The sequence below is a fragment of the Ovis aries genome, chromosome 20 (genome assembly GCF_016772045.2).
Source record: "Ovis aries strain OAR_USU_Benz2616 breed Rambouillet chromosome 20, ARS-UI_Ramb_v3.0, whole genome shotgun sequence".
Lineage (NCBI taxonomy): Eukaryota > Metazoa > Chordata > Mammalia > Artiodactyla > Bovidae > Ovis > Ovis aries.
In genome coordinates this window covers 7957764-7985156 of record NC_056073.1, presented here as the reverse complement: position 1 = coordinate 7985156, position 27393 = coordinate 7957764, and the positions used below count along the sequence as shown (strand labels likewise).

Genomic DNA, 27393 nt, shown 5'->3' with positions numbered 1-27393 from the left:
CGCAAAAGAAGGTTCAGTTTTCCCTAAGGAAAATCTGGAAGAGGGGCGGTATCTTTAGGGAAAAAAAAAATCTGGACATTACATGCATCTGGAGATGTAGAGGAGACGGCTTGGTAAAACAAGTTTTCCGAATCGAATCAACCCAGCAGATATTGCTCAAGCAGGGAGAAGTGGCAGGCTAGGGGAGGGGACCATCGGAAGGATACCAATAGGAGCTGGGGGAAAAGGGACGAGGGCTGAGGAGTACTCAGGAAGTCGTGGCAGAGAACCACGTGGTAGCGACAAGTACAGGGGCTGAGAGAAGGGCGGGGAGGGGGAGTGATGTGCGAGCCACCTGTGCATGCCACGTGGTTAAGTTCAAACGCATCTTCTTCGAACCTGTATTTACATGCAAAAATAATCCGTTATGCAAATTATCAGAGGTCTCAGAGGAAAGTTATTTTAGTCTGGAGCTTGTGCAGTCATTGCAAAAGAGCAAAGCTGTCCCTAGGATACTACGCGACTGATTTGCCCCTGGGAGCTGGGCTAGTTCCTGGAGGAGGAACACTGAATTAACTTGCAGAGGCGAGAGAGCGGCGGCCCTTCCCACGGAGCAGCAAGCGCGCCGCCCAGCGGCGCATGCTCGCTCGTCCCTCCCGGCCCGCCTCTTCGGGAAGCTGGCGACGCCTAGTGCGCAAGCGCCGTCTGTCCGCGCCGACTCCTCCCTCAGGGGCGGAGTCAAGCGGGGCCTAACATGGCGGCCAGCCGCTACCGACGGTTTCTTAAGCTGTGTGAGGAATGGCCAGTGGACGAGACCAAACGGGGCCGGGACTTGGGCGCTTATCTGCGGCAGCGGGTAGCGCAGGCCTTTCGGGAGGGAGAGAACACCCAGGTGACCAGGCTGTGGGGCCCGCCTGCGGCGGGGAGGCGGTCGGGGCGAGGGGAGAGGAAGACGAAGCGGGGCGGGGCCACGAGCGGCCGGCGGCGGGCGTGCGCATGCGCGCGCCTCTGCTGCCCGGGCGCACGTGCGCGGGAGCGCCCTATCGCCCGAGGCCCCGCGGAGAGCGGGGACCCTGGCTGCTGCTGGGCGCTTTCACCCAGCTGCACTTTGCAGGCTCTTAAAGAAGCTTATTAAAATCCTGTAGCCTGGGACCGTTCGACCTTACTGAATCAAAATCTCTAGGGCTTCTGTTTTTAAACGCTCTTGATGACTCAGGGCGCAGCCAGGTTGCCCCACGGCACCGGCCTTAGGTGATGACAGTCATAGGCTTGTTGCTCCCCTGACACGATGCCAGTACCTCGGAGTGTTGTTCAGTGACTGAGCTGCTGTCCAAGGACCTCCGCAGGATGCCCGCTAAGTCTTGGTGTGTCTCCTGGGCCCCCGTAACTCGTGCGGCAGGTTTGAGTCCTCACGCTCAGCCCCTGGGTGTGAGTAGTGGACCTGTGTTCTTGCTCTCAACTCCAGGTCAGGGCTGCGGCTCTGGGATTTGTTCATTCACATAGCACGTGCTTATGGAGCAGCCGTTATGTGCCAGGAACTGTGCCAGGTGCTGGGGAGACAGCAGTTAATTAGATGAGGTCCCGCCCACTTGAAATTTGCTTACGTCCTAGTTCGGGACACAGTAAGCAAGTAGACATACCTAGGACAGTCTAGATGAGTACTGTGAGGGGTATGAGATAGAGTACCCTGGTAAAAGGGTAATATTAGGTATGATAGATAAGCCTTACTGAGAAGGTGAGACATAGATGAGGCCTAAGGGAAGACGATGAGCCAACAGTGAAGACACCTGGTGTTCTTTCAGGCGGTGCAAAGGTCCTGAGGCAGGAAGCAAAAAGAAAGCCCAAGTGGCTGAAGGGTAGTGAGTGAAATGGCATTTGCTAAGAGGTGTGAGTCAGAAGAAGACAAGGGCCAGGCATCATAGGATCTTCTAGGCAGGCTCTGGTTAGGAGTTGGATTTTATCATAAATACCAGAGAGAAGCTATTCTGGAAGCTTAGTCAGCCGGCTGATGTAACCTAATGTACTCTTTTTTTTTTTTAAGACCGCACTGGTTGTATCAGTGATGGATTATATGGAGGCAAGAATAGGAACAGCTGGAGAGGAGGCTCTTCTAGTAGCCCAGACAGGAAATGGTGGGGGCTTGGATATAAGATAACAGCACAGGAGATGGAAGTGGCCAGACTTGGACTGCAATGTGAAGGTTGTATCAGCAGGGCTTTTTCATCTATTAGATGTAGAGTAAAGGGGAAGAGGAACCAAGGATAGATTGTTTTGGCCTGAGCTACTGGGCGCAGGGTGGTGCTGTTTATTGAGCTGAGGAAGAAGCAAGATAAGGAGCAGGTGGGGTGTGGGAAGAGCATCCTGAATTTGGTGTTAGACGTGTTTAACTTGAGATGCAAAGTGGATTTACTTCCAAGTGCAGATATCAAGTTGACAGTGGGATATTTGAGCCTGGGGCTCAGGCAAGAGGTCAGATACATGAGATGTGATATGTACGTACACACACATTCTGAAGAAATGACTTTGTAAAAATTTGGCCACAACCTGTCAAAGCAGGAACATTGCCTTTTTTGAACTTAGTCCAGCCCAGAGTCAAGCCAGCCACCCTGATGGAACAAGGACAACGTGCCCAGTGGCATCACAGGAACCAAGTGCTGACTGGGTGGTGGGCGTGGACGGGATGTCTGGTTCAGGGCTTCGGGAATGGGGCGGGGGTCTCACAACAATGAGGGCCTTCACGCTTATTCCAGGGGTCTTCACTGGCCCATAGTATAAAGATCTTGAAGGCAGGAGTCATAACTATTCCAACTCTGCAAATCCTGTAGTCTTTCTAGGGCTCTGCACCCCCTGTGTTTTCAGTGTGAGCTTCCTGAGAATAGAGATGGTGCTATTTTTATCTTTCTCCCCAGAGCGTCTAGCATAGTTCCTGGCAATAAAAGACACTCAGTAAATGAATGAATGGGTAAATAAATTACGGTTATGGCTCTTGAGAGGAACATCGCTGGAATGCAGCTGCAGATGAAGCAGCCCTAGGTGGAGAGAGGTTGTGAAGAGCGGGGGAATGTTTCTGTGTCCTGAGGGTGAGAATTAATTTGAGCGCTCATTCTGTGGGGAACTGCAGGAATGGCAGAAGAGGGACAGAACCTGGTCCTTACCACCGGGGAGGTTACGGTTGGGCAGGCACGTGACTTAACGCTGATAAAATTCGAGTGGTGAAACCAGCCAGCAGAGAAGCTGCCAGAGGTTAGACCCTGGGAAGGTGAGAGTCTGACAGTCACCATTTGACTGTTAGAGTAAGAGGAGCCAGAAGAAGAGGACTGAGCTTTCTCTTGTGGGGTTGTCATCCCTTGTCATCACTTAGGGAGACGGTTCTGAAGAGTAGAAGGCCCACAGATTTGAGTCATGGCTGCAGATGTGACTCATGGCTTGGTTGATGGTTCCCGAGCCGCTGATGAACGCGTCCCTGGTAGAGTGAACCAGTGCATCACGATGGCAGCAGGCACATTACTCAGGACCACTGTCGTGGTCCCTCATCCTTCTGTCGCCTGAGAATGCTCCCAGGCTTTGTAAATCTTTGCGGTAATTTTTAGAAGTAGTCCCTTGCTGGAGTTGAGAGCAGCGTTGAGTCACTCCCACTGACACCCCCGAATCATTTATAAAGACCTTGAGAAAGAAAGGTGGTTCATTAAACTGGCGGCCAGTCAGCTGATCGGTGTGGGTCTCCCCCTTGGTTTTGCCAGTTGCCGGAAAGACAGGACCAGAGTGGGAGGCTCTCCTCTGCAGCGTGTTTGTTCCCGTAGAGGGGAGCGACAGGCAGTCCTGCTCTCGGCCTCGTGGCTCCCTGCATCTGAACGGTAACGCTGAACGCATGCCTGGCACACTTGTGTGCGTGAGCTCAGTCTAATCCTTAGTGCGGCTGAGGTGAGGTCACCACTGCTATTGTCACTTTGCAAACAAATGAAATCAGAAAAGTGACTTATTTGGAGTCCCTGGGAGTTAAGCAGCAGGACAGGGAGCGTGGTTTCCTTTGTGCCTGATCTTTCCTCAGCTCCCATTCCTCCCAAGTTATTTCTTCTTGTTAGAAAGGGTCCTGTTCCCTGAACTTCAAGCCCTCCCTTCCCCTCGTTTCCTGCTCAGAACCTCTTTGGCCCATGGGCAGTTTGGGCAAAGAATGAAACAGCTCTCAGTTTGCCCACCTGCTTTTCTTTGGCCCAACCCCTCCCTCCCCAGTGCACATGGGGAAAGACTGTCCTCAGGTGGGATAGGAGCACAGAAAAGCCAGAACCCCTAGAAAGCAAATTAATCCTTCAGACCCGAAGCCAGAGCACAAAAATAGCCGCCTCCATCTGTCCCCCTGCGGCTTGCCCTCTAGGGAATCTCATGGTCCGCTCCACCCTCAGCCCACCGAGAGGGAGGGGTTGGTGGGAAGAGAGAACACTGCTTAACACCTCTTTCATCCTCTGTTCTATTGTGCAGTTTTTTAAAGTTAATGTTTATGGATTTTGCCTCCTTTCAATCCAGTTTCCTTAAGAGCGTGCATGTTCCCTGTAGCACCAAGAGATTAATAAAAGAATCACAACACGGGAGAAGGTGGCAAAACAAGAGTAATTGTTGACTTAAGTACAGGGGAAGGCGCCAGCCCTTCTAATGAGTTCATTAGGCGCACAGGCGGCTTCCTGGCAGCGCCCACTTAACTAGAATGGGGCTCAGCTCAGAGGAGCCACCCAGGAAGGGGCTCTCCCACCAGGGAGTTCTGTTAAATACCCAAGTTGAAATAATAGCAGCCCCGTTTGAAAGGAGTTGAACTTTTTTTGGGGTGGCGGTAATGTAGGTGATACATCCAACTCCTCAGACGGGAACTGAAAGGTTTTCTCTCCTGTTTTCTCAGTCATCCAGTCAAGGCCTGGGTCTGTGGCTCAGTGTGCCGTCTGCTGGCAGGGGCCGCCATCCAGCGTCGCCCACTGTGTGGCTCCTCTGGTGATTGAGGCATGACCTGAGGGCGGATTGTGCAATTTTCTAGCTGTAATATTGAGCCCACTGCAAAGCGGCCGTTATGGAATCAGGCCTGAGAGGGAATGCAGGTGTCTCCGGCTCTTTTCCTCCCCTGGTTCTGATGGAGCTGGGGGAGTTAAGGTGGCGTTTAGACCAAGGCTTGGCAGTTTTCTAGGCATGTTCAGAGATGTAGGTGCGCCCACTGGAGTTCTAGACTGCCCACCACTGTCAGTGGGTCCCCCCTTAGAGATCTGAGGGTCTGCCTGTTGCCTCCTGGACTAGTGCAGCTTGGTGAGGCCTTCGCTCTTCTCTGATCGCCTGTGTCCCCCCGGCACCGGACCCCAGCACCTGCTCCGGCCCAGCGAGGGCCTCTCCCCACTGCCTCCTAAACTGGCCGTGATGTAGTCAGTTCTTTTTGTCAAGTATAGTTGATTTACAGTCTTTGTTTCAGGTATGTAGCAAAGTGACTCGGTCATACATATGTATGTTCTTTCCAGATTCCTTTCCCTCAGGAGTCACTACAAGATACTGGACATGGTTCCCTGTGCTGTGCAGTCATCCTTGTTTATCTGTTTTAGGTATAGTACTGTATATCTGTTCATCCCAAACTAATTTGTCCCTCCCCTGCTTCCCCTTTGGGAACCTTAAGATTATTTTCTGTGCGGTAAGTCTGTTTTTGTTTTGTAAATAGGTTCATTCGCATCATTTTTTAGATTCCACAGATAAGTGGTGCTTGTCTCTCTGTGACTGACTTCACTTAAGGTGGTAATCTCCAAGTCCATCCGTGATGCTGCAGGTGGCCTTATTCCATTCTCTTTTGGTAACACCCCAGTGTGTGTGTGCACTGCGTCTTCTCTGTCCACTCCTCTGCTGATGGGCGCTCAGGCTGCTCCCGCGTCTTGGCTGATGGGAACATGGGGTGTGAGCATCTTGTCTAAGTAGAGTTCTAGTCTTTTCCAGATACATTCGCGGGAGTAGGATTGCTGAATCGTGTGGCAACTCTTTAGTTTTTTAGAAACTCTGTACTGGAGAAGGAAATGGCAACCCACTCCAGTATTCTTGCCTGGAGAATCCCATGGACAGAGGAGCCTGGTGGGCTACAGTCCACGGGGTCGCAGAGAGTCGGACACGGCTGAGCGACTTCACTTTCACTTTCACTATGAATCTGAAAGTCCCTGCCTAATTCAGGATAAAACTTGAGTAAAACTTCACAAGTCTGAATAAAACTGGAATAAAACTTCAAAAAAAAAAACAAAAACAAAACAAAAACAAAAAAACTCTGTACTGTTCTCCATAGGGGCTGATCCCACCAGCAGTGAAGGAGGGCTCCCTTTTCTCCACACCCTCTCCGGCATTTGTTGTTTGTAGGCTTTTTGATGACTGCCATTCTGACGCATGTGAGGTAATCCATTATTTTAGTTTTGATTTGCATTTCTCTTAATAATCAACGATGTTGAGCATCTTTTCATGTGCCTGTTGGCTATCTGTATTACTTCTTTGGAGAAATGTCTGTTTAGGCTTTCGCCCATTTTTCAGTTGGATTGTGTGTTTTTTTATTGTTGAGTTGTATGAGCTGTTCTGTATATTTTAGAAATTAAGCCCTTGTCGGTTGCATCGTTTGGGGGTATTTTCTCCCAGTCCATAGGTTGTCTTTTCATTTTGTTATAGTTTCCTTTGCTTTGCAAAAGCTTGTAAGTTTGATTAGGTGCTGCTTGTTTATTTCTTCTTTTGCCTATGTCTCTTCTAGGAGTTTTATAGTATCATGTCCTAGGTTTAACTTTTTAAGCCATCTTGAGCTTCTTGTGTGTGGTATAGGGAAGTAATCTAATGTCATTGATTTACAGGAAGGTGTGCAGCTTTCCCAACACCACTTGCTAAAGAGAGAATGTCTTTTCGTGTATGGGTTTATTTCTGGGCTCTCTACTTTGTTCCACTGATGTACATGACAGATTTTGTGCCAATACCATACTATTTTGATTACTGTAGCTTTGTGGTATTATTGTCTGAAGGCAGGGAAGGTTATGCCTTCAGCTTTGTTCTTTTTCCCCAGGATTGCTTTGGAAATTCTGGGCCTTTTATGGTTAAAGATAAATTTTAGGATTATTTCAGTTTTGTGAAAAATATCATGAGTAATTTGATGGGGACCGCAGTAAATCTGTAGATTGCTTTGGATAACATGGCCATTTTAACAATTTTAATTCTTCCAGTGCAAGAGCATGGGATATAGTTCCGTTTCTTTGAATCATCTTCAGTTTCCTCTCACAGTGTTTATAGTTCTCAGCGTATATGTCTTTTACTTCCCTGGTCAGGTTTATTCCTAGAATGTGTTTTGTTTTTTGATGAGATTTTAACAGGATTTTTTTTTTTACTTTCTGATGTTTCATTGTTAGTGTAGAGAAGCACAGTTGGTTTCTGTACTTTGGCTCTTCCATCCTGCTTTGTTTTTTTCATTTAATCACGAAATCGTGTCTGACTCTTTTACAACCCCATGGACTAGCCTGCCAGGCTACCCTTCCATGGGATTTCCCAGGCAAAAATAATGGAATGGGTTGCCATTTCCATCTTCAGGGGATCTTCGCAACCCAAGGATCAAACCCACGGCTCCTGCATGGGCAGATGGGGTCTTCAGCACTGAGCTACCGGGAAGCCCTACCTTGCTAATTTCATTTATCTGCTCTGAAAGTTTTTCTGTTGAATCTTATGGTTTGTTGTATGGGGGATCATATCTTCTTCATACAGTGACAGTTTACCTCTTCCCTTCCAATTTGGATGCCTTTTATTTTTCTTGTCTGATTGCTGTGACTAGGACTTCCAATATTATGTTGAATAGAAGTGGTAAGAGTGGACATCCTTGTCTTGTTCCAGGTTTTAGTGGGAATGCTTTCAGCTTTTCACTGCTGAGTATTACATTGGTTGTGGGTTTGTCATAAGTAAACTTTGATTATGTTGAGATATGTTCCCTCTATACCTGCTTTGATAGGAGTTTTTAATCATGAGTGGACATTGAATTTTATCAAATGTTTTTTCTGCACCTATTGAGATGATCATGTGATTTTTGTCTTTTGTTTATGGGGTGTATCAATGGCACCCCACTCCAGTACTCTTGCCTGGAAAATCCCATGGATGGAGGAGCCTGGTGGGCTGCAGTCCACGGGGTCTCGAAGAGTGGTCGGACACGACTGAGCAGCTTCACTTTCACTTTTCACTTTCATGCATTGGAGAAGGAAATGGCAACCCACTCCAGTGTTCTTGCCTGGAGAATCCCAGGGATGGGCGAGCCTGGTGGCCTTCTGTCTACGGGGTCCCACAGAGTCGGACACGACTGAAGTGACTTAGCAGCAGCAGCACGCTGATTTGCGTATGTTGAGCCATTCTTATTAACTTTGGATGAATACAACCTGATGATGGTGTACGATCCTTTTTATGTGTTACTGGATTTGGTTTGCTAGTATTTTTTTTCTTTAATTAACATTTATTTATTTTTGGCGGCGCTGGGTCTTTGTTGCCGTGCATGGGCTTTTTCTGGCTCTGGTGAGCAGGGAGCACTCTCTGGGTGTAGTGTGCGGGCTTCTCGTCGCAGCGGCTTTTCTTGTGAAACACAGGTTCTAGAGCTCATGAGCTTACGTGTTTGCGGCACACGAGCTCAGTACTTGCGGTACACGGACTCTAAAGCCTGTGGGCTTCAATAGGTGTGGCACATAAGGTTAGCCGTCCCACAGCATGTGGAATCTTCCCAGACCAGGGATTGAACCTGTGTCCCCTGCATTGGCAGGCAAATTCTCAACCACGAGACCCCCAGGGAAGTGCTGCTGGTACTCTGTTGAGAATTTTCACATCTGTATTTATCAAAGATGTGGGCCTGTGGCTTTCTCTTTTGGTGGTGCCTTTGGTTTTCATGTCAGGGTGATGGTCGCCTCATGGAATGGCTTCAGGGGTGTCCCGTCCTCTTCAGTCTCCTGGAAGAATTCGAGAAGGACCAGTATTAGTTCTTCTGTGTATGTTTGGTCGTATTCCCTAGTGAAGCCGTCTGGCCCTGGACTTTTGTTTGCAGGGAGTGTTTTTATATTACAGCTTCTGTTTCACTTCTGGTGATCAGTCTGTTCAAATTACCTATTTCCTTTTGGGGACCCCCTGGTGGTCAGTGGTTAGGACTCGGAGCTTTCACTGCCATGACCCAGGTCCAGTCCCTGGTCAGGGAACTAAGATGCCAGAAGCCACACAGTGCAACCAAAAAACAAAACAAATGACCTGTTCCTTGAAGCAGCTTTGGTGGGCTGTGTGTTTCTAGAAACATCCATCTCTTCTAGATTATCCAGTTTGTTGGCAGATAAACTGTTCATGGTATCCTCTCTCGGCTTCTTACATCTCTGTGATGTCAGTTCTCGTTTCTCCTCTTTCATTTCTTGTTTTCTTTGTTTGGGTCCCCTCTCTTTTCTTCTTGGTGAGCCTAGCCAGAGGTTTTCAGTCTCTTTTCTTCTGACTTTAGGTTTGTTTGTTCTTCTTTTTGTAATTCTTTTAAGCGGTATGTTGGATAATTTGATATTTTTTCTTGGCTTTTTGAGGAATGCCTTCATCACTGTGACCTTTCCACCAAGAATGGCTTTTGCCGTGTCCCGTAGCTTTTGTCTGGTTGCATCTCCGTCGTCATTTGTCTTAAGGTATGTTTTAATTTCCGCTTTGACTTTGTCATTGGCCCACCGGTTGTTCAGTATCCTGCTGTTTAGTCTCAGTGTAATCTTTTTTTCCCTCCCGTTTCTCTTTCTTTGGTTGATTTCTTGTTTCATGCTGTTATTGTAAGAAAAGGTGCTTGGAATAATTTCTCTCCCCTTAAATTTGTGGAGATTGTTTCATGTCCTAGTAAGTCATCAATCCTAAAAATGTTCCATGTGCACTTGAACGTGTATTCTGAGTTTCCGGATGTACTGTCCTGAAAATATCAGTTAAGTCTGACTGTTCTCTTGCATCATTTAGGATCTCTGTTGCCTTATTGGTTTTCCGTTTGGGAGATCTGTCCGTTGATGTCAGTTAGTTCAGTTGCTCAGTAGTGTCCGACTCTTTGCAACTCCATGGACGCCAGGCCTCCCTGTCCATCACCAACTCATGGCGCTTGCTCAGACTCATGTCCATCGAGTTGGTGATGCCATCTAACCATCTCCTCCTCTGTCGTCCCCTTCTCCTCCTGTCCTCAATCCTTCCCAGCATCAGGGTCTTTTCCAGTGAGTCAGTTCTTCGCATCAGGTGGCTAAAGTATCAGAGCTTCAGCTTCAGCATCAGTCCTTCCAGTGAGTATTCAGAGTCGATTTCCTCTAGGACTGACTGGTTGGATCTCCAAGGGACTTTCAAGAGTCTTCTCCAACACCACACTTCAGAAGCATCAGTTCTTCGGTGCTCAGCTTTCTTTAGAGTCCAACTCTCACATCCAGGCATGACTACTGGAAAAACCATAGCTTTGACTAGATGGACCTTTGTCGGCAGAGTAATGTCTCTGTTTTTTAATACGCTGTCTCAGTTGATCATAGCTCTTCTTCCAAGGAGCAAGCGTCTTTGGCTTCAGTTACCATTTGCAGTGATTTTGGAGCCCCAAAACATAAAGTCTCTCACTGTTTCCATTATTTCCTCATCTATTTGCCATGATTGATGGGAACAGATGCCATGATCTTCATTTTCTGAATGTTAAGTTTTAAACCAACTTTTTCACTCTCCTGTTTCACTTTCATTGAGGGGCTCTTCAGTTCTTCACTTTCTGGCACAAGGGTGGTGTCATCTGCATATCTGAGGTTATTGATATTTCTCCCAGCAATCTTGATTCCAGCTTGTGCTTCATCTAGCCCGGCATATCGAATGATATACTCTATATATAAATTAAATAAGCAGGGTGACAGTATCACCCTTGATGTACTCCTTTCCCAATTTGGAACCAGTCTGTTGTTCCATGTCCAGTTCTAACTGTTGCTTCCTGGCCTGCATACAGATTTCTCAGGAGGCAGGTCAGGTAGTCTGGTATTCCCATCTGTTGAAGAATTTTCTACAGTTTGTTGTGATCCACACAGTCAAAGGCTGTGGCGTAGCCAATAAGGCAGAAGTAGATTTTTTCTGGAACTCTCTTGCTCTTTCGATGATCCAGCAGATTTTGGCAATTTGATCTGTGGTTCCTCCGCCTTTTCTAAATCCAGCTTGAACATCTGGAATTTCACAGTTCATGTACTGTTGAAGCCTGACTTGGAGAATTTTGAGCATTACTTTGCTAGTGTGTGAGATGAGTGCAATTGTGCAGTAGTTTGAACCTCCTGTGGCATTGCCTTTCTTTGGGATTGGAATGAAAACTGACCTTTTCCAGTCCTGTGGCCACTGCTCAGTTTTCCAAATTTGCTGGCATATTGAGTGCAGCACTTCACAGCATCATCTTTTAGGATTTGAAATAGCTCCACTGGAATTCCATTACCTCCACTAGATTTGTTTGGAGTGATGTTTCTTAAGGCCCACTTGACTTCACATTCCAGGATGTCTGGCTCTGGGTGAGTGATCATACCATCGTGGTTATCTGGGTCATGAAGATCTTTTTGTACAGTTCTTCTGTGTATTCTTGCCACCTCTTCTTAATATCTTCTGCTTCTGTTAGGTCCATACCATTTCTGTCCTTTATTGTGCCCATCTTTGCATGAAATGTTCCCTTGGTATCTCTAATTTTCTTGAAGAGATCTCTAGGCTTTCTTGTTCTGTTGTTTTCCTCTATTTCTTTGCACTGATCACTGAGGAAGGCTTTCTTGTCTCTCTGTGCTGTTCTTTGGAACTCTGCATTCAAATGGGTGTATCTTTCCTTTTCTCCTTTGCCTTTCACTTCTCTCCTTTTCTCAGCTGTTTGTAAGACCTCCTCAGACAACTGGTTCGTGTTTCTGCATTTCTTTCTCTTGGGAATGGTCTTGATCACTGCTTCCTGTACAGTGTCACAAACCTCTGTCCCTAGTTCTCCAGGCCTCTGACTGTCAGATCTGATCCCTTGAATCTAGTTCTCACTTCTGTGTGATCGTGAGGGATTTGATTTAGGTCGTACCTGAGTGACCTACTGGTTTTCCCTACTTTCTTCAATTTAAGTCTGAATTTGGCAATAAGAAGTTCATGATCTGAGCCACAGTCAGCTCCTGGCCTTGTTTTTGCTGACTGTATGGAGCTTCTCCGTCTTTGGCTGCAAAGAATATAATCAGTCTGACTTCAGTATTGACCATCTGGTGATGTCCATGTGTAGAGTCTTCTCTTGTGAGGGTTTGCTATGACCAATGCGTTCTCTTGGCAAAACTCTGTTAGCCTTTGCCCTGCTTTGTTTTGTACGCCAAGGCCAAATTTGTCTGTTACTCCAGGTATCTCTTGACTTCCTACTTTTGCATTCCAGTCCCCTATAATGAAAAGGACATCGTTTTTGGGTGTTAGTTCTAGAAGGTCTTGTAGGTCTTATAGAAGTGTTTAACCTCAACTTCTTCAGCATTACTGGTTGATGTCAGAGGGGCATTAAAATCTCTTGTTAGTATTGTATTCCCATCAGTTTCTCCCTTTATGTCTGCTAGAATTTGTTTTATTTATTTAGGTGCTCCTATATTGGGTTCATATGTATTACTAAGTATATCTTCTTCTTGTATTGACCCTTTTATCATTATATAGTGTCCCTGGGCATCTTTCTTTATGGCCTTTGTTTGAAGGTCTGTTTTGTCTTACGATGCCGTGACCCCCACTCTTGTCGTTTCTGTTTGCGTGAAATAGTTTTTCCGTCCTCTCACTTTCAGTCTGTGCTTATCCTTCTCCCTAAAGTGGCTGTTCAGCATGCGGTAGGCTCTTGTTTTATTACCCAGTCTGCCATTCTGTGTCTTTTGATCAGAGCACTTAGTCCATTGACATTTAAGGTAATTGTCTATAGGTTTGTGTTCATTGCCATTCTAAACCTGGTTTTCCAGTTGACTTTATGTTGCTGCTTTGTTCCTGTCTTTTTGTTTTTCCTTTTATGGTTTGATGGTACCTGTTTGCTTTAGACCAGTAGTCGTATAAGCTCAAATGCATCAAAACCAAAAAAACCCACACTTTCTTATTCCGCTCTCCCAAATAAGAGTGCTGTGACTTTAATGTCCTGTTTTACATCTTCATCCTTTTGTTGTTCACTGTGGTTATAATTGCTTTCACAAATTTTTTCTCTGTTTTTTTTTTTTTAATGTATGTTTTGGTTTATTGAAGTGATCTACAGTCCTTTCATATATTTTGCTTTTTCTATTGTGATTTTCCCTTTCCTAAAGGTTCTTGCTTCTCTTCTATTCAGAGAAGACCTTTCAATACTCTCTTCAGGATAGGTCTAAGTATTGCTGTATTCTTTTAGTCCGTGCCTGTCTGAGAGGTCCATTCCCTCTCCTTCTGTTGTGAATAATGGTCTTGCTGGGTAGAGCACCCTAGGTTGCAGGTTTCTGCCTTTCAGGACTTTGAATGTATCTTGCTGCTCCCTCTGGCCTGCAGAATTTCTACAGAGAAATCAGCTGATACTCATGGGGGTTCCCTTGCAACTTACTCTCTTGTTTTCCTCTTGCTGCCTTAAAGAGTTCTCTCTTTATCTTTAACTTCTGCCATTTTAATTATGAGACGTCCTGGCGGGCGCCTCTTATTTGGAACCCTCTGCTCTTCCTGTACTTCGATATCTGTTTCCTTCTTCCGGTTTGGCAAGTTTTCAGCCATAATTTCTTTAACGTTCTTCTTCTCAAATCCTTATGCATAGATTGGCACGCTTTGTATCCCATAAGCCTTATATGTTGCTTTCATTTCTTTTCCCATTTGTCTTTCTGCCATTCTAACTGATTTCTGTTATTTTGCCTTGTTGACTAAAAAGATGTATAATGTGAGAGTTGCCGGTTGTGTTCTATTTGGGGCAAAAGGAGGACTGCTGGGAGACAGATAGCTCTGATAGCTATCTCTCAGATAGCTCTGACAGACTGCTGCAAAGAGGCAGTAGGTTAGGTCAATATATAAGATTTTGGTGAAGGGGGAGTTCAATGCAGTTAAGTGCTTACTTTACCAAAGGATTTCTGCTCTTCAGAAGGAGCTGATGTCACCATGAAGGGACTTAGTGCTTTTCTAGATATGAAGAGATGCAAGGGTTGGGATTGTGAAATCAGTTCCTGCAAACACCTTACTGTCTAAAGACCTGCTCCACCAGCTGCCCTGGAGCACAGAGTGCCCCCTCTCCACCCTGAACTCCCCTCAGGGCGTGTGGAAGGTCAGCAGCTGCAGCAGCTCGGCGTCCTGTCTCCACAGAGGCAGATGGCAAAGGCCTGTGGTGCTGTTCAGTTGATGTGCTCTTGGCAAATGCTGGTTCGTGGTTGACAGTCTCCCAGATGACTTATTCACCCTTCTGCATTACTTAGTGTGCTGCTACTGCCTTTAGCTTCGTTCCCATCTCGGCAGTTGAGTTCTCTGATTCTGATTCCTCTTCTTTATATTCATCGTTGTTCAGTCCCTCAGTCATGTCTGACTCTTTGTGAGCCCATGGGCTGCAGCACACCAGGCTCCCCTGTCCTTCACCATCTCCCAGAGCTTGCTCAGACTCATGTCCATTGAGTCAGTGATACCATCCAACCATCTCATCCTCTGTTTCCCCCTTTTCCTCCTGCCTTCAGTCTTTCCCAGCATCAGGGTCTTTTCCAGTGAGTTGGCTCTTCTCATCAGGTGGCCAGAGTATTGCAACTTCAGCTTCAGCATAAATCCTTCCAATAAATATTCAGGGCTGATCTCCTTTGATCTCCTTGCTGTCCATGGGACTCTTAAGAGTCTTCTTCAGCACCACAGTTCAAAAGCATCAACTCTTTGGCGCTCAACTTTCTTTATAGTCCAACTCTAACATCCGTACATGACTACTGGAAAAACCATGGCTTTGATTAGATGGACCTTTGTTGGCAAAGTGATGTCTCTGCTTTTTAATACGCTGTCAAGGTTTGTCATAGCTTTTCTTCCAAGGAGCAAGTGTCTTTTAATTTTGTGGCTGCAGTCCCCATCCACAGTGATTTTGGAGCCCCCCCAAAATAAAGTCTGTCACTATCTCTGTTGCAAGAAGGGGGTCCCCTTCCAGGGCCCGAAATGGGCTCTTGTCTAATGCTCGGAAATGAATTATCCGAGGAGACACACTAGCTGACAGAGCAAGAGGCTTTATTGGGAAGGGGCGCCCGGGTGGAGAGCAGTGGGGTGAGGGGACCCAGGAGAACAGCTTTGCCACGTGGCTCACAGTCTCCGGTTTTATGGTGATGGGATTAGCTTCCGGGTTGTCTTTAGCCAGTTGTTCTGACTCAGAGTCCTTCCTGGTGGTGCACGCCTTGTTCAGCCAAGATGGATGCCAGAGAGAAGGATTCTGGAAGGTGGCTGGGCACGTGGTGTCCCTTTTTGACCTTTCCCTAACTTTCCCTGTTGGTGGTGGCTTATTAGTTCCGTGTTCCTTACCAGGGCCTCCTGTCGTAAAACTGTGGTGGCTGGCCAGGGTGGGCAGCTTGAGTCAGTGTGCTTTCCCTAACATTTCTACTTTTCCCCACCTGTTTGCCATGAAGACTGGATGCCCCAATCTTAGTGTTTTGAAGGTTGAGCTTTAAGCCAGCTTTGTCGCTCTCCTCTTTCCCCCTCATCGTGAGGCCTTTTAGTTCCTCTTCACTTTCTGCCATTAGAGTGGTATCACCTGCGTATCTAACACTGTGTGTTGGTCGCTCAGTCGTGTCTGACTCTTCGTGACCCCATGGGCCGTAGCCTGCCAGGCTCCTGTGTCCGAGTAGTCCTCAGGCAGGAGTACTGGAGTGGGTTGCCATTTTATCTGAGGTTAGCTCCTTGTGACAGTTACCTGCATTTCTGTCCATCGCCTTTCTTAATTCCTTGACCATTTCTTTACCTTTCTTTTGAACCCAGGACCTGGTAGACTGGAGAGGTGTGTTTCATTGTTTGGTCTTTTAGGGGATTTCTCTTGTCCTTACATTGAGAATGGTTCCTCTGCTTTTTTATTTTACTTAGATTACTGTGACTCTGAATCTAGAGAAAACGGTCATCTACTGTGATCATGAGCAGCTGGTTTTAAACGGGACCATCCCTGTGTGGCCTGTGTGAGCCGAGTATTTTTGGTGTGAGGGCTGCTTTGTTACGGATGCCTGCCGTGTCTTTCGTCACGTGTGCTGGCCCTTGCCCCCTTGACGGCAGTGTGGCTGCTGTTGTGGTGACCACAGCCTGCCCTGGGTGCTGGGCAGGGCCTCCTCTTTGCTTTGTGCTTGTCACAGCCCTGTTAGGGGCAGGGTCTAGTCCCCAGCTGTTGGAGTAGAAGCCCCAAATCCAGTTGCAGGCTGTGGCGTGAGGTCGGTGGGACTGGCGTGCTCCACTGGAAAAGGAGCTGCTGTGTGTTCCTCTGCAGGAGTTGTCTCCCGGGACGTGTGCCCCGTGGCATTTCCTGTCACCTGTGTGCATGCTCTCAGAGCACACTGTTGTTGGCACTGCCCTTGGCCCCGCCTCTGCTGTGGGAGTACCAGGAATCAGCTCAGATGTCAGCCCCGCTCCCCTGTATGCCTGCTCCAGCCCTGCCTCCGCTGGGGGAGCGCCATTAATTGGCTCAGATGGCCCCTAGATGCTGCTGTCGGCATAAATTTGCTGGTCACTCACCCGCCAGGAGTCAGCTCAGACTGCAGCCCCACCTCCACCTGTGGGCAAGCCACTGGCGCTTGCACACCCCCAGAGCTCGGGGCAGAGCCATGCCCGCTGCGACAGCCTGAGAGCAAGGTTGCTGTGGCGGGCTCATGCCGTCCCCACCCCCACGTTGAAGGGGTGGCTCCTGTGGCAGACCTGGGCTCTATCCTGACATGCTCCACCCCCTGCCATTGCAGCTCAAACCACACTGCAGGCCCTGTGGGCTGCCTCTGCACAGCCGAGGGGAGCCCTCTGAAGGCCCAGTGCCTGCCGCAGCCATTCTCCACGCCAGCAGGCGTGTGTCCTGGGGGGCTGGGAAGTGCAGCAAGGTTGCCTGCGCTGTCTTGCTTGTCTCCCTCTTCCTGCCTTCCACAGGCCGGCACTGCACTCTCCTCTGAGGCTCCCTGTCTTCCAGTGGGCCTTCCAGTCAGTGAAGGGGCTTCCCAGGGTAAGGGAACCTTTTCCCTTTGAAATGAAAGCTTCCTCCTGTCCTGATTCCTTTTATTTTTATTTTTTCATCCTATTCAGTTATATGGTGATTGTTCTTACAGCTTTGGTTATATGAGATCTTCTGCCAGTGTTCAGTGGGTATTCTGTGAACTTGTTCCACATGGAGATATTTTGATGTATTTGTGGGAGGAGATGAGCTCAACATCCTCCTATTCCGCCATCTTGATCTCTGCCCCCAGTGGTTTTTTTTTGGCTGTGCCGAGTCTTTGTTGCCACTCAGGATTGTCTCTGGTTGCAGCGCACGGCCTCCTCGTTGCAGTGTCTTCTCTCTGTGCCGAGCATGGGCTCTAGGGCACGTGGAGTTCTGGTGCGTGGGCTCAAGCTGGAGGCGCCTGGGCTCGGGGGTGGTGACGCCTGGGCTCGGGGGTGGTGGCGCGTGGGCTCAGGGGTTCTGGCACGTGGGCTTGGGGGCTGTGGCGCGTGATCTTCGGGGGTTGTGGCACGTGGACTCTGGGGTTGTGGCACGTGATCTTCGGCGGTTGTGGCACATCAGCTCTGGGGTTGTGGCGCGTGGGCTCGGGGGTTGTGGCACATGATTTTCAGGGGATGTGGCAGGTGGGCTCGGGGGTTGTGGCGTGTGGCCTTGGGGGATGTGGCGCATGATCTTCGGGGGTTGTGGCACGTGGGCTCGGGGGTTGTGGCACATGATTTTCAGGGGATGTGGCAGGTGGGCTCGGGGGTTGTGGCGCGTGGGCTCGGGGGGTGCGACTCTCAGGCTGTGGAGCACAGGCTCACAGTGTGGCGCACGCTCTGCGGCATGTGGGACCCTCCCAGATCAGAGCTCACACCTGTGTCTCTGGCATCAGCAGGTGGAGCCAGCAGGGAAGCCCCTCGGTGGTTCTTACCCTTTGAGAACCTCGTGCCCTGTGGCTGAAGGCTCAGACACAGGGCTTGTCAGGAATCTGGCAGCTTCCCAGGCCTTGAAGCACTCCTTGGAGCCACTTACGACCCTGGACCATGCTTGTCCCCTGGTTTTTCATGCCTCTTCTTCCCAGTGCCTCTGATCCCCATTCCACCGAGTCCAGCTCTGAAGTCTGTACTCCTCAAAGTGAGCGCCTCTGACCCTGTATCACTCAGCTGTCACTGCAGTGAAACCCAAACCTTCCCTGCCACACCTGCCGTGGGAACCAGGCCTCTTCTCTAGCTTCTGCCTCTGATCTCCTGTAACTCCGGCACTCAGTTACAGTCTGTCCTGGTCATTTTTTATTTTTATTGTGTGTGTATCTTGTCTCAGCTTGATCGTCAACTTCTCTGGAGCTGAGGCTGGGTCTTTATGTCCCCTGGCAGCCGCCTAGCAGAGCACTCTACATAGTAGGTGCTCAAGAAAGATTTTCAGTTGAACTCAAGGGAATAGACTCCCATAACGGGATGAACTCATTTCGGAAGTTCATTACCAAGTCATGGAAAACTTTTTTCATAGATCCTCCTGGACTGAATCCAGCCCTACCTTAATTGGCAAAGCAGTCTGCAGCGCCCTTTCCCGAAAGTGCTCATGCATCCCTTTGTGTGACGAGAACAGGGGCCGCTGTGGCAGCTGCTGTCGCCACCCGAAACTCAATTCTGAAAATTGAAATCAGTGCCTGCGGCAGCCATGTAGATTCATATGTATAAAAGTTTAATATGGTAAAGAGAAATTTACTGACGACTGAGCAGGGGAAATGCAAAGGCAGCAAAAATAGAGCCATCGAGGACACTTTGTCAGCTGAACATCTATTTCATTCACATTTAGGGAGCAGAGCTGGATTTCCCACAATATCCCTTGCTGCCTTTTTCAAACCCAGTGCTGCTATTAGTCCTGAAATGTCCGTAATCTCATTAGGTGTGAATCAGAATCAGGTAGTTTAAAGATTGTCTGTGAGAATGTTTCCTAAAGTGCACAGTACACCTCATCAGGGGAAAGTGTTTCAGAATTCAGTGTTTGTGCTGAAACCTGTGAATAAAGTGTAGGATGTGGGCGTGTGGTAAGGCTTCTGGAATTAGAGAATTGTTTCTATGGATGTACTTTTAAGTAGTAAATAAGACTATTTTGTACTTGCCGAGCTTGGGTTGGGTGTGACTAGAACCCCAGAATTGGCCATGGCTCCATCTCTGCTAAGGCGGTAATAACTGGCCAGAAACTGCCATACCTCAGCTCCCATCACCTCCACTGAGCTACCTTTACGGCCTTGTATAGACACCTTCTGACCTCAAATGGGAAATTGAGTGACAAGTTCATTTTTTGGTGGTTGGTCATTTAGAGGTGATTGTCAGATTATTCAGTGAGCTCCAGACGTTACGGAAAGTGTCTGGGAGACTGTCTTTTTAACACTGAAAGACTTTTGAAAGGTCGAGGGAACCCAGAGGGTCGCCTTGCTGTTTGAACGGTGCACTGCAGGGTGACCCCTTCCCCTCCCTGTCCCTCCCCTCTGCTCTCCTGCTCTGCCAGAGGTGGGAAGCGCTGGGCAGCAAGGGGACCCCCTGCCCTCCCCCCAGGGTACAGAGGAGGTGGCTAAGCAGGCCTCCAGCCCCCTGTCACCATCACACTCAGAGGAGGGGCAGGCGGGGACTCCTGCTGGAGGGACCCTGAGGGCGAGGGTCTGGTGGGAGCTCGGACTGGGGAGGATGCAGCACGCCGGTGGTCTGTGCCCGGGGGAGCCAGGCGGGGTGCTGGCCAGAGTCACACTGTGAGAGCTGGGTTGGGACAGTGGTCAGTGGTGCAGGAGGGGAAGGTCAGGACGCAGGGCCTGCAGGCAGGGAACAGGTGCTGCAGGCGGCCACTCGCCTGGCAGAGACAGGGTCGGTGTGTGATCTCTGCTGGGGTGGCCGTGGAGCACTTGGGGCCCACTGAGAGCCATCAGGGTCAGGACTGGAGCGGAGCTTCGGCAGTCACTTCCGCCTCCAGCCGTACCAGCAGCACTGATCTACCGATGTCCCCTCCGCGTGGGCACGAGCCGGCCCCGTGCCTGGAGGGCACCCGACCCGTGGGGGCTACTGCCCACCCCCGCCAGGATCCCAGGTGGGTCCCCCTGGCTCCGCCAGTGGCGTCGGGGTGCCCTCCCCACACCCTCACTCCGCTGTCGCAGGGCTCATCCTGAAGTCTTCTCTTTCACCTGGTAGGCCTGTGTCTCCTGTAACTGTTGACTACTAATAGTAACCACCTTCGCTAGCGTCCCGGGCCCTGAATTCAGAGCAGTTCAGGCGTTTACCTCACTTACCCTCACATCACCCTCAGAAAGAGGGAATATCGTTATCTTTCTTTTAAAAGAAGGGTTAATTTGGCCAGTATGCTTCAAAAATGTCAATATAGGAAAGACAAAGAAAGGCTGAGGTGTCCTGGCTGCAAGAGAAAGGAATGTGGCAGGTAGTGCTGGAGGCGAGCCTAGAGTACTGTTTTCCTACAAGGATTTTCACTGAGACAGTTGACAGAGTTGGAATATGGACGCTGGGATAGATAGAAGTGTTGTGTCAATGTTGAATGTCCTGAATTTGCTCATGGTTCTGTGGTTATATGAGAGAATGTCGTCATTCTCAGGAGATTAAGTGTCAGGAGAGAGAGGATGATTTGCCCGATACCCCAGAGCTCATAAGTGACGGGATCCAGACACGGTGGCTTGACCCTGCTGCTGCCCACAGCCACGGACCCCTGCTCCAGCATGGGCGGGGCGCACCGGAGTTCTGTCAGCTTAGACGTGAGCACATCCATCCAATGCCTTGTGACAGTCTACACGGCCGCCGCGAGAAGTCTGGCTGGTGTTACTCTTTTCCCTTTTGCGCCTTGCGCCTTCTGCTCATCTGCCGTCTGGTTAGCTCTTGGTTTTGCACGCCCTGCCAAAGACAGAACGTTCAAAATGCTCTTCCCGCACAGTGCGCGCTGCAGGTTCTTTTCCAGCTGGACTTTGAAAGCGCTGCCTTGGGGAACCAGAACTCAGTCACCGGCCTCCTGCTTTTCCATCCGTTCTTTCTTTTCAGCCCTTTAACCCTGATCCATCCAAATAGTGCCTTTGGTTATTATTCAGCAAACGCTGGCTGCCTCCTCAGCCCCTCACCTCTTCTCTTCTGACGTGGCTGCCCGGGCGTCCCGCTGACAGGTGGCCTGAGCTGGGGGTGGAGCGAGGAGGACTCGGTGACGGGTTGTCTTCTTTGTCCGCCGTAAAGTGGGGACGCTATCTGGCGCGCACGTGGAGGCAGAGCAGAGCTCCCTCTTGAACACTTACCTGCTGACTTATTCATGTTCTTTCTTCGAGAGAGAGGATTTAAGTTGGAAATTCTGGGAGAAAATATTGAAGAGAAAGTTTCATCCTGGGGAGCTTTCAGAATTCTTGACAGAATGACCTAAGGAGCTGTAGCTGAATACTGGCAAAGGCAGAAGGAAGGGAAAACTCGGAAGAGGCATGAAAGGGGAAAGCCCGTGTCCCCCCCGAGGGCCGCCCTTCCTCCCTGGGGTCCCGGGGCCACCTTCCTCCTCCGTCTGCCGGGCGTGCTTCTGCCCCGGCCTTCCTCACAGCGCCTGAGTGGCGCTCGCTCTCGGTTCTCCTCAGCTCACCTGTCTCGTCCTAAAACAAATTCAGCAGCTCCCTACTCACCACAGGTGAAAGTTCAGATGATTTTTTTTTTTTTTTGGCCTTTCATAAGAGAATCTGTATCGTGAAGGTTTAACTCAAAAAGCGCTCTTTCTTGTTCCCGTGTACGCTCAGGCCCGCAGCCAGGCGGCCCGCTCTGAGGCATAGGCGGCCCCTCCACCGGGAAGGCCCGCTCCACCCTCCCCAACTCCTGTGCCTTCTGCAGAGCCCTGCTTAGCCCCACGTCCGTCACCTGCCGACCACTGGGGCACGCGGGAACGCGCCTGCTCTGCCTTCTCGCGGCCCGCACTGCCCCCGGCACTCCTGCCAATGTTGGATTTTTGCTGCATGCCTCCCGCCTCGGTGGCTGGCTGATTCACACATCACGGGTGCCTCACAAATGTTGATTTGCTGGTTGAGTTTTTCTGCAGGTTGGGGGGTTGCTGAGGTGGAATCATTATTCCAAAAAGATTTCCGACAGCAGGACCTGTGGTCGGAGAAGCCAGCGCAGAGCTGCAGGCCTGCTCCCTGGGAAGGCCTGGCTTAGGTGGGGCCCCTCCTCAAGGTATGCGCTGCAGGCCTGCTCCCTGGGAAGGCCTGGCTTAGGTGGGGCCCTTCCTCAAGGTATGCGCTGCAGGCCGGGTTCGGGCAGGGCCCGTTTGCTCACTCTCTCGGGGTTCTGTTTTTCAGATTGCAGAGCCTGAGGCCTGTGATCAGATGTACGAGAGCTTGGCACGCCTCCATTCAAACTACTACAAACACAAGGTGAGTGGGCCACAGGCTTTTCTGTCCCCAGCCCTCTGACTGGAGACAGCCAGTAAGAGTGAGGGAAATCTGATTATATGATGTTTTGTGTAGAATTGTGGTTTTGCTACTTTCAAATGTAACCAGTAATTTCAAGCCAACTAAGGCACTTGGTAGAGGCTTTTAGGTCACCTAAATGAAAGCTGTTGGCAGTTTTGAAGAAAAGCCACGTTTTGTATGCCAGGGGGTGCTTCTGGGCATGTCTGACAGCTGTTGGGTCTCGCACAGATTTGCCCACCCTCCTGCCACACTGGGAACAAAGTTGAGGTGACCAGGAAGTCCTGTCAGAAAACGCTGGGCCTTTCCTCAGCCCTGATGTGTCTGCTGTCAAATTCCACTGTTTCTTCCCCAGTCTTGAAAAATGTGCTCAGTAATTCCACAAATACACATGGCCGAAGGCCTAGTCTGCATGAAAAGGGGATTTCTCCCAAATCCTCGTGACCCAAAGTATGGTCTGGGAGCAGCAGCATGGCACTGCCCGGGGGCCCCTCCCGACCCAGCCTGGGTCTCCAGAGGCTCAGGCGCCGGCTAGCTTCCGAGCCGCGTGCTCGCCTCAGAGCCGGGATGGCGCTGGTGTGGCCTCCAGGTGTCGCTGCTCCCCTCCTTCTGGCCTCTGGACACCCAGGGCCTGCCCTTGAGAGCTCGCCTCTCTCCACGATGTGGGCCCTGGGTGTGCCATGAAACTAATCTCTCCCCCCTTCCTCTCTGCCCCTGTGACCAGTACCCTCGCCCCAGAGACACAAGCTTCAGCGGCCTGTCCCTGGAAGAGTACAAGCTGATCCTGTCCACAGGTATGGGAAGCGCAGCTGCTGCTGTTTCTGGTTGGTTTGCAAATGGGTTTTTGAGTGGCCACAGGGAATCATCTAATAAGACAGCTTTGCTTGATGGAAAGTCTTGTGGAATAGCCCACAGGAAATTCTGAAGCTACAGGGCCCATGTTTTTTGGTCATAGAATATGGAGAAGGCCAAAGGCGTTATTTAAAAAAAGCAAATTTATCTTCAGAGCTTTTAAATTCAAGACTGGGCAGCAGGGAACAAGGGAATATGTATTTGCCAAATGGAAGTAGTTGAAATCAGGATGGAAGGAAAATAATTTTATTTTTATGGTCCTAAGAGGGCTTTATAAACAATGAGGGTTTTAATTAAAACAAAAAGCCATTCAGTGGACGTGTATGGGGACATGGACTGCGGGTTAGATATGGGTTTAACTAGGTTTGTTTTGGAGTCCTTGACAGACCCTGACTAACAAGAAAGGAAATACCCTGCCTCGCCCAGCCCCTCCTTCTTCCCCATCTCCATTGTCACTGGAGGGGCACGTGGCGGGTGGCGGCAGGGGGAGCCTGGGTTGAAACAGGCAGGTTCTGGAAAATTACTATTTTTATTGCCAAGGACACTGCATTTAAAAATAGGCTAACCTTTTCTGGGAGGCCATGGCCCTGAAACATTTGCCTTCTGGTACTCTAGAAATTTCTGTTTCCTATTCCTCTGGTACCCTTCAGCCACTAAGGTTTGAGGATTTAGGCTTCCAGAAAACTCTTAGCCTTCTGAACAGATTAAAACCTAGTGGTGTCATCTGCCATTGTGTGGTGACCCTGATCCTATTTTTATTACAGTACTCTCTGAAAAACTAGGGTGAAGATACTTTGGCCAGGCAGAATTACTTAATTGGCAATTTTATGTATATCCAAGTGAATATATCCCCATGTCCCCAGGCCCATGTAATTACAAGCTTCGATGCACAGTGTTATTGTGAGGACCCCAAAGAGTTTAAGCAAAGTTTGAACTTGAAATCAGAATAGAAAGGAATTCTAGAAGCTCAGCCTCTTTGTTAACCCTCGGGACGCTGGGTTGGGGGAGAACAGGGACGCCAAGAGGGGAGACGCAAGACCTCCCCAACTGGCCTATGCTGCAGCCTGTTCTGGGACGGCGAGGAGCTCAGCCTTGGGAAATTGGCTGATGAGCTTTCACAGCAAGCCTCATACTTCTGTTGTGACTCTGGAATCAGGTTACCGACTATCTCCTCTGGCAGGCCTGGAGAGCACCTTGCGCTGTCTGTAGTGAGGGTCTGAGGGCCTGAAAATGCTGACATGTGACCGCGTGTCCGTCCCGAGTGTGTCCACCCTGGGGTGGGGTCCCCGGAGTCTCTGAAGGAGCGTCAGGGCTTGTCGGGACAGGGAGCCCATGGCATCCCGTTTTGTGCCCCACGAGGCAGTCTGGACTTCTGGAAAAGTCGGGGTAGGATGCTGGGCTCGTGGCTGGGGTACAGTGCAGGTCCTAATTTAGTCGGGAGTCCACTGACAATAATTGTAATAATGTAAGTTACCTTTTTGTTCAGAACAGCTATTCTTTTTTCTCCATAAGTTTCATTAAGAAATGGAAATCCAGGCTATGAATATTAATGTGAAAATCTAAATTTAAAATATAAGTAAAATTAGGTATCATGAGAACCAGTGGTTCTCAACTAGGACGCGATTTTGCCTCAAAGGGAAACTGGCAGCGCCTGGAGACCGTGTTAGTTGTCAGGCTTGGCAGGAAGGGGCAGTTTGCTACTGCCGTCCGGTGGGTCAAGGCTGAGATGCTGCCACAGTGCCGGGTCTGCCCTGCAACAGAGAGCTCCCTGGCCCTAAACCTCGCTGGTGCTGAGACTGAGAAGCCCTGCCCTGGTCGCTGAGGGGTGGGGAGGAGGGGTGGATGTGTGTTTCTAAATGAAGGCCCCTCTGCCTCCTGCTGCCTTCACGTCTGTGAAGATGGCCACCTTTTCTTGAATGTGGGCCAGGTGCCAAGCACATCACCTCCATTATTTCCTTTAAAGGTCACAACCTGTGGGGCTTCCCTGGTGGCTCAGCTGGTAAAGAATCCGCCTGCAATGCAGGAGACCTGGGCTTGATCCCTGGGTTGAGAGGATCCCCTGAAGAAGGGAACAGCTACCCACTCCAGCATTCTGGCCTGGAGAATTCCAGGGACTGTATATGGGGTCACAAAGAGTCAGACCCGACTAAGCAACTTTCCACTTTTCACTGGAAGCTCAATGGTAAAGAATCCTCCTGTCAATGCAGAAGCAATGCAGGAGACACGGGTTCGATCCCTGATCTTGGAAAATCCCCCGTGCCTCAGAGCAAGTAAGCCCACGAGCCACAACTGTTGGGCCTGTGCTCCAGAGCCCATGAGCCCGTGCTCTGCTACAAGAGAAGCGCCCCCAGTGGGAAGCCTGCACACTGCAACTAGAGAAAAGGCCACACAGCAGCGAAGACCCAGCACAGTCAGAAATCAGTGAAATTACTCCAAAATACAGCTCCCAACTTCTGAGGAAGGTGTTTATGTCTCCACTTCACAGATGAGGAACCTGAGGCTCACAGATGAGGAACCTGATTGCTTGAGGGGACCCAGTGTGGAAATGGTGGGTGGGGATGGGGGCCCAGGCCCAGCTCCCTCCTGGAGTCGAGGGTGTCTGCTCATCCCCGTGGTGTGGGTGGACATAAGTGCCTGGGTTCAGACCCCAGCTCTGCCGCTTCCTGCCGTAGAGCCTGCTCAGGTTCCCTTACCCGACTCTGCCTCAAGTCCCCACATCTGTACAACGGAGACAGCCCCTGTGGCTCAGGTCGAGTTTTGGGTCGAGCCTCAGGACGCGTGGGTTGCAAAGCTGACACAGCAGCGCCGTGTCCTGGCTCAGGTTGGGCAGAGCGGGCCCTGCTTGGATGCTGCATGGGGACCACGTGAGCAGAGGCCGCTGTCAGGACGCGGTCTCGGCACACCAGTGCTCATCCACACTCGCGATATCTGTCTGTTACCCTGCTTGGCTCGCTTCTCAGAAGCTGGGGCTGTGCACATCCTTTTTTCTGTGAAGAGAGGCATGCCTGTATGGCGAAAGCCCTTGAGGCCAGCCTGTGGAATGATTTTGCACTTCACCTGTTTTTTTGTTGTCTTCTTCTTTTGCAGAGACGTTGGGTGAGTTTAAGGAGATGAATAAAGGCACGTGGAAGAAGCTGCAGGAGAAGTTCGCCCCCGGGAGCCCCGAGGGGAAGCACACAGCCTGGGCGCGGGCCCTGCCGCGCCCGCGCACCTAAGCGTGGGGCCGTGTATGTTGCCACCGTCAATAAAGCGCCCTGATTTCCCCATCCTCACGGGCTCGGGAGTCTCGTCGGCCCTTCACAGAAAGGAAGCCTTTGTTTCTCTAGAGAGAGCTGCGGCCTGAGAAGGGATGCAGGTTGAGCATCCGCCCACCCTCCGGTCAGGCTCGGCGTCCCTGGGAGAGGAAGCACGGGTCTGCGTCTGGGCCTGAGAGGGGAAGGGGACAGGGCCTCTGGGCAAGGTGCTTCCTGCACGGCCACGGGGCCCCCACCTGCCAGCAGGGGTCTGCCTGGCTCTTGGCAAGGTCTCGGGCTCCCTTTTGTTGTAGGCGCTCCTGGGGGAGAGCCAAACATAGTGGCAAGCACCGAAGAAGCCATCCTGTCCCGCCGCCAACAGAAAGCGGCAGCGCTGCATGGCAGAGGGCTGCGGAAAGCCTGCTTGGCCCTCTGCCCCAACCTCATGGAACAGCCGCGTCCCAGGTCGGCCCAAGGGGCAGGGCGGTGGCTGGCGGGCCGCCTGGGGCCTTGGCTCTAGTCGGCCCAACGCTGGCAGCAGGTTCTGGGGGCAGCCACACGGCAGGTCCCGGCAGGGACACCGCAGGGTCACTGCGTGATTCCACAGAGCCTTAGTGCTCGCCCATGGACCGCCACGATCCCACCTGAGCTTTCTTGTCAAGAACAGAGCTGAGAGCAGGGGTTGGCAGGGCCGACAGCACCCCTTGTTGGGAAGTGGAAGTGGGTTCTCAACCTCCTCTGTACCTGGACTCCTCACAGTGTTTACAGAAAATAAAACACATAGGATGATGACAGAAACCAGTTACACTGCAGTG

At 50.2% G+C, this 27393-nt stretch overlaps 1 protein-coding gene across 2 annotated transcripts; it reads left to right on the top strand.

The window, feature by feature from the left end:
• Window positions 1-713: 713 nt before the first annotated feature.
• On the top strand, window positions 714-26613 carry LOC101118647 (ubiquinol-cytochrome-c reductase complex assembly factor 2). Of its 2 annotated transcripts, XM_015102572.4 has the most exons (4): window positions 714-871; window positions 22383-22457; window positions 23218-23287; window positions 26433-26613. In XM_015102572.4, the coding sequence occupies exons 1-4, from the start codon at window positions 734-736 to the stop codon at window positions 26558-26560; spliced, it is 411 nt and encodes a 136-aa protein (XP_014958058.2). In that variant the 5' UTR covers window positions 714-733; the 3' UTR covers window positions 26561-26613. The 2 variants fall into 2 exon arrangements, with proteins under 2 accessions (XP_014958058.2, XP_060259565.1); XM_060403582.1 differs by having other exon boundaries at window positions 23218-26613.
• Window positions 26614-27393: the final 780 nt, after the last annotated feature.